This window comes from Lampris incognitus, unplaced genomic scaffold (assembly GCF_029633865.1).
Source record: "Lampris incognitus isolate fLamInc1 unplaced genomic scaffold, fLamInc1.hap2 scaffold_403, whole genome shotgun sequence".
Taxonomy (NCBI): domain Eukaryota; kingdom Metazoa; phylum Chordata; class Actinopteri; order Lampriformes; family Lampridae; genus Lampris; species Lampris incognitus.
In genome coordinates this window covers 2,844-10,000 of record NW_026611362.1, presented here as the reverse complement: position 1 = coordinate 10,000, position 7,157 = coordinate 2,844, and the positions used below count along the sequence as shown (strand labels likewise).

The following is a 7,157-nucleotide window of genomic DNA, read 5'->3' as shown; positions in this document are numbered from 1 at the left end:
CCTCCGCCGCGTCCTTTGCCCGAGCCTCGGTCCTTCGCCGAGCCTCGGTCCTTTGCTCTTCGCGACGTTGGGACTCCTTCATGGCGGAGCTGTAACCAGCCAGATCGATCCAGAGCAGCATTTTCCAGGCTTGAACATGGACTTCCACCTTTCTTAAGGCCTGACTTGAGCTGGTCCTTGTGTCGTCTTTTCTACCCCCCCCCCCCCTGCATACAGGACTTGGCATCCTGGTTCTTGGTCCTCAGGCATACGTATAGTGTCCAGCCTAGCCAAACTAGTGATGTGTTATTATGACCTCACTGCTCTCGCAGCTGGTTTCGTAAGTATTTCCGTACGCAGGACTCAGTCGTCCCAGGTAATACCAAGAATGCACTGTGCAGAGCTTGCGGTTGCCAGATACGGCGGTGCAGTACAAGGTCCAAGTTTCACAGCCGTCGAGAGGGGTGGTGATGCAGACTGCGAACTCGGTGTGCGAGATCAGATTTTTATTGAGGAAGACCCTCTTCCTGAGCCTGCCGAAGGAGGAGGAAGCCTGCTTGATCCTGGATCGGAATTTCACCTTCACTGCTTCAGTCGTTGGAGATGATGCCTCCTAAGTTTTGAAAGATGGTAGGGTTGCCAGAGGTTTTCTCCCAACGGTGAAAGTGGGCGTGGACAAGGGAGAAGATCTCCACTGGCACAAGACCTCAGTCTTGGAGATGTTGACTGACAGTCCCATTTTGATATGTGCCCGTACTGCTGCTCTGAGCACTGTTGGCAGGGTTTCTGGTGTCATCTGCACACTGCATTTCGAAGACATGCCCAGTTTTAATTTAGTGGTGGCCCGAACCCATGGATGTTAAACAGGTTTTCATCTAGCTTAAAATCCACAGTCAGTCCACTTTCTTCCCTCCATCTCCTTGGGAAGAAGCTGTTGTTGAAAAGAACAGGTGCGAGCACACAGCCCTGCCTGACACCAGTACAGACTCTGAAAGGCTCGGGCTCATGGCCACTGACACGTCACTCGTCCAAACATACCTTCACGGAGCTGCTGTAAAATGTGGACGAATCTCTGTGGGCAGCCAACCTCGTGGAGGACGTCCCACATAAGCTCTCTACTGACTGTATGAAAAGATCTTGGTGCTGTTCTCCGCGTCGCTCTTGCAGTAGCCAGGCCGTGAGTACCATGTACATGGTTCTTCGACTTTCACTGAAGCCAGACTTTTTCTCTGGCAGTAGGTTTTTGGCCGGATTCTGCATTAGCCTGTGCAGCATCACCTTGGCTAAGACTTTTCCAGCAACCGACGGAAGGGACATCCGCCCCCTGCCGTTGCTGCAGTCGGACATGCCGCCTTCACCTGTATACTATACGATCGCAATATAAGCATCGCACCATTGCTGGAGGACAGTTTCGTGCTTTCACAGAGTGGTGATGAGGCGATGTAAAGCTCTGGTCAGGAGCAGCCTCCCTTCCTTAAGATCTCTTTCGGGATGCTGTCGGGGCCAGGGTCTTGTTGTTCTTCAGAGTACTGGCTGCAGACAGCACCTCAGTGAAGGTTGGTGGAAGATCCAGATCTTGAATTGTTGGATAGCTGGGGAGTTCTTCCAGGACTGGAACGGCGGGTTGGTTAAGAAGGGTCCCAAAGCACTCAGCCCATCTATGGACAATGAGCTTCTGATCCAGGTTCAGCTGGCATTAGCGGTGCGAAGGAGGCGTTTCCCGGGCCGTGGATGGTCTTTACCGCACGATGAAAGTTGTGCATGTCCTTCTTGTCTGCAAAAGACTGGACTTCATTCATACAACAGCATCATCGAACAGTCATACAAACCCATATGAACAAGGGAGAAGGACTGCAATCAAACCCGGGACCCTCTTACTGTGGCCTCAGTAGACAGACAGACTGACTGACTGACAGACAGATAGACTCACACTACGTTGGACGTTGTCCACTGCAAGACTCCTCTCGTCCTGGGCGTTGTAGTTCTGAACTGCTTCACGGTACGTCCTCAGGAATGTCCCTTTATCTGAAAACACACGCACACACACACACACACACAGTAGACATTAAAAACTTCCCAGTTAGTCCAACCAAATTAAAATACGGTATAAAAAAACCCCAATGAAAACAGAAAACCCAAGAAGGTAACGACGCTGCCATCAAGACTACACCAGCTTCACCTGCTATACGGCGGCTGACCGGAGGTACATCCTGATGGTCTGAGGGGTTTCCATTCAACAGTGATATGAGGCACGGGCCGTTAAATACAAGTAAAAATAGACTGAAGACTCCTTTTGCTTGATGCGACACAAAACGGTGACACCCGGATCGAGTGAAAGCGCCCCATGGCCCTGTGGTCTAGCTGACTCGTGACAAAAGCAGGCACCAGTCTCTCTGCATCCTCATGTAAGAGAACCTTTTATATTTCTATAATATTTCTGACAGCAAGGAGCCAGTCTTGTGACATCGGTTAATCTAGTCAGGGAAACTGAGACCAGAGCCAGTCCAGACTTATGTGGCCCTTACTCTTTAACTGCCAAGAGCTGAGATGGTCTGGTTTCCATCGCTTGGTACATATAAACCAACTTCGATTATTCTTTGTGAAAAGCATAATAAATCTGTGAATGTTCTCATTCATCCGGGTCATGGTTATCCAAAGGAGTTGAATCAAGTGCAAGTGGACTTGGTATTTATCCGCGAAGACGTTTCGCCTCTCATCCAAGAGGCTTCCTCAGTTCGTGCCTTTCTGACTAGACCGAGCTAGTCTGACTGGCTGGTGATGAGACTCAGTATTTATCCTCTCGGAGTCGTTGTCAGAGCTATAGATATGAGTGGCTCTTTTGTGTACCGATGTGTCACCGCACCCGTCGTTATCGGAGCTATAGATTTGCATTTGTTTAGTAGCGACGGTCGTCGGGGGTGCTAGTTTCGACTTCATTGTTCAGTGGTCATGAGAGTGGTTGGAGCCGTTAGTGAGCGACTGTTGATCTTGGAGGCTAGGCTTCTTGAGTCTCCTGGGCAGAGATGAAAGGACGGCATTGTAAGTGGAGACAGGTGGCATCGCAGACCTCCTCCTCTGTTGAGGGATGGTTTTCTTTCATCTCTCAGGAGACTCAAGAAGCCTAGCCTCCAAGATCAACAGTCGGTCACTAACGGCTCCAACGACTCTCATGACCACTGAATAATGAAGTCGAAACTAGCACCCCCGACGACCGTCGCTACTAAACAAATGCAAATCAATAGCTCCGATAACGACGGGTGCGGCCATAACATCGGTACACAAAAGAGCCACTCATATCATTAGCTCTGACAACGACTCCTAGAGGATAAATTCCGAGTCTCATCAGCAGTGAGTCAGACTAGCTTGGTCTAGTCCAGTGTTCTCAACCTTTTTGGGGTCCTGGACCCCCTGCGTATTTTTGATCTACCCTGAGGACCCCTCCATCTGATCTTGGGGGAGGGGGGTTGCAATTTGAAACAGTAGAAACTGCATTTTAAATTGCATTATAGCATTTATTCACTCTTTGGGGCAAAAATAAGAGCTTTCAGTTGTAACTTAGATATAGTTAACAAAACAGAATATGTATTCAGTAACTTTCAGATATATGTAACAAAACAGAATATGTATTCAGTAACTTTCAGATATATGTAACAACAGAATTTTTATGCAGTAACTTTTAACAATGCAAACGGGAGCGAGATCTCTTATTAAAATACAATAAATTACACTTGTGAACAGATGTAATTAGAGAAAAAAGTCCTGTTACCCTTTATAGTTTAGGTAGATAAAGGTCTCAGTCACATTTGAGTAAAATAATCCTATTTCTATAAATGTCATAGGATCTTTTTTTAAAGATATTTTATTTTCACGGACCCCTTGCAATTACACCACGGACCACTAGGGGTCCGCGGACCCCGGTTGAGAAACACTGCTCTAGTCAGAAAGGCACGAACTGAGGAAGCCTCTTGGATGAGAGGCGAAACGTCTTCACGGATATATACCAAGTCCAGTTGCACTTGAGTCAACTCCTTTGGCTAAATAGTGATATCAGCAATCCATTTTATCAGTGATTCAAATCTCCAGAAGTATGTGTGTGTGTGTGTGTGTGTGTGTGTGTGTGTGTGTGTGTGTGTGTGTGTGTGTGTGTGTGTAGGCGACAAACCTCATGGCGGAAGATGAATCCAGAGATGCCAGCGACCAGCTCTGCCAAGAAGACCAGAGACAGGAACATGGCATACTGCGGAGAGGGAGAGGTCAGAGGTCACGTTGAGGCCAGGCGACACGGAGGGTGATAACTCAGTGAGTGTAACAAGGTGGATGTGATGCTGTGTTCGTTGAAAACGCAGCATCACATCCATTGTAACACAGCAAGTGAATTTTAGGTTTGTTAGATGCCAACTTGGTGAGTGTAACACACGCGCGCACACACACACACACTCACACACACACGATTGGCAGGAAACATAAGGGTATTTCACGCATCAAAGACCAAAACTCAAACCAGATTCAGTTAGTGTAGTTTGTTTATCTCTCTCTCTCTCTCTCTCTCTCTCTCTCTCTCTCTCTCTCTCTCTCTCTCTCTCTCTCTCTCTCTCTCTCTCACTCTTTCTCTCTCTCTCTCTCACCAGTTTGAGCATCCATGGGCTCCCCCTGCAGGTGGCAAAGCAGCCAAACAGGCCGAAGATGATGATGGTGGTCCCGGTGCCGATGAGGACGTATGGGGCGTTGGTGGAGTTTTCCGCAATCAGAGAGATATATGGACCCAGCATGAACTTCCCCCATAGTCCCACCGCCAGGAGGACCGCCCCCGTTATCTGGAGGAAGACAGGTTTAAACAGTCTTAGACAGGCAGGCAGGCAGGCAGGCAGACAGACAGACAGACAGGCAGGCAGGCAGACAGACAGGCAGGCAGACAGACAGATAGACAGGCAGACAGACAGGCAGGCAGGCAGGCAGGCAGGCAGGCAGACAGGCAGGCATGCTGGCAGGCAGACAGGCAGGCAGACAGACAGATAGACAGGCAGACAGACAGACAGGCAGACAGACAGACAGGCAGGCAGACAGGCAGGCAGACAGACAGACAGACAGACAGACAGGCAGACAGACAGACAGGCAGGCAGACAGGCAGACAGCAGACAGGCAGGCAGGCTTTCTTATTGTCCTACTTGAGGGAATTTGTTGCCACAGCCTGTACATCAAAATACAAGTCAATCGCCCTCAGACATATTTATATAATAATAATAATAAAATAACTTTATTTATGTAGTACTTCTCTAAAACAATGTTACGAAGTGCTTCACAAAAAAAAAAACCCAGACAAGGCAAAAAAAAATAAAATCTATATATATATATATATATATATGTACACACCTCCACATGGGTACACAGATACTACCACATACATACTACATACACACACGTGTGTGGTATTTAGGAGTGACGGCATCACCGAATCAGATGTCATAGGAGTTATACGTGTAAACATCCAACACTTTGTGTTGGTGATGAAATACGTCTCTCATGTTCTGCCGTTTCGACGCGCGAACGGGCACGTACGCGCGAGCGTCACACAGTTGACCGTGCACGCGCCTATGTAATGTTCTACCTTGTCGTGTCAGCAGAGGGCGCTCCAGCCAACAGCATGGGCTAAACTGCGTTTTGCTCATCCTTTAGTATGGGGAACGTAGTCACCATTAATTAGGTGCATATTAGCATGCAAATTAGCAACATATTGGCTCTTAATTGGTCATTATTACGTACTCATTAATGCCTTATTCTGCATGGCGTTATTATACAACCAGTAAGCCATTAACTATTGAGTTTTCCCTCTATAACCTCAGAAGTATTGCTTATTAGTAGTACCATCTCAATAGGCTTTGCTTAGTATGGCCTTTATAAGGTGGTAGTACCACAAGAAGAGTTATTCTCCCTTACTAACACTTAATGAATATGCTCTGTTCTTACATAACAACACACAAAACTACAAGTGTTCATAGTGTTACATTACTCTAAATTAAGTTTTTGTTACTTAGAATATGTTCCCCATACTAAAGTCACATCCTGATCATTACTAATTCACTAGTAATTAAGTTTTTTTATGTTCCCCATACTAAAGTGACATCTTGATCATTACTAATTCACTAGTAATTAAGTTTTTGTTACTTAGAATATGTTCCCCATACTAAAGTGACATCCTGATCATCACTAATTCACTAGTAATTAAGTTTTTTTATGTTCCCATACTAAAGTGACATCTTGATCATTACTAATTCACTAGTAATTAAGTTTTTGTTACTTAGAATATGTTCCCATACTAAAGTGACATCCTGATCATTACTAATTCACTACTAATTAAGTTTTTTTATGTTCCCCATACTAAAGTGACATCCTGATCATTACTAATTCACTAGTAATTAAGTTTTTGTTACTTAGAATATGTTCCCCATACTAAAGTGACATCCTGATCATTACTAATCACTAGTAATTAAGTTTTTGTTACTTAGAATATGTTCCCCATACTAAAGTGACATCCTGATCATCACTAATTCACTAATAATTAAGTTTTTTTATGTTCCTCATACTAAAGTGACATCCTGATCATTACTAATTCACTAGTAATTAAGTTTTTTTATGTTCCCCATACTAAAGTGACATCCTGATCATTACTAATTCACTAGTAATTAAGTTTTTTTATGTTCCTCATACTAAAGTGACATCCTGATCATTACTAATTCACTAGTAATTAAGTTTTTGTTACTTAGAATATGTTCCCCACACTAAAGGGACATCTTGATCATTGCTAATTCACTAGTAATTAGTTTTTGTTACTTAGAATATGTTCCCCATACTAAAGTGACTTCCTGATCATCACTAATTCACTAGTAATTAAGTTTTTGTTACTTAGAATATGTTCCCCATACTAAAGTGACATCCTGATCATCACTAATTCACTAGTAATTAAGTTTTGTTACTTAGATATGTTCCCCATACTAAAGTGACATCCTGATCATCACTAATTCACTAGTAATTAAGTTTTGTTACTTAGAATATGTTCCCCATACTAAAGTGACATCTTGATCATTACTAATTCACTAGTAATTAAGTTTTTGTTACTTAGAATATGTTCCCCACACTAAAGGGACATCTTGATCATTGCTAATTCACTAGTAATTAAGTTT

General features: G+C 44.5%; 1 protein-coding gene across 1 annotated transcript in view; it reads right to left on the bottom strand.

The window, feature by feature from the left end:
* The window catches only part of LOC130133597 (tetraspanin-7-like), a gene marked incomplete at its 5' end in the record, with an annotated part of 10,783 nt that extends 5,965 nt beyond the window's left edge, over positions 1–4,818 (bottom strand). Inside the window, 3 exons of the mRNA XM_056302059.1 lie at positions 1,910–2,004; positions 4,138–4,216; positions 4,605–4,818. Of these exons, the coding sequence (XP_056158034.1) occupies positions 1,910–2,004; positions 4,138–4,216; positions 4,605–4,818 (388 nt within the window). The remainder of the gene's footprint in view (positions 1–1,909; positions 2,005–4,137; positions 4,217–4,604) is intronic.
* Positions 4,819–7,157: the final 2,339 nt, after the last annotated feature.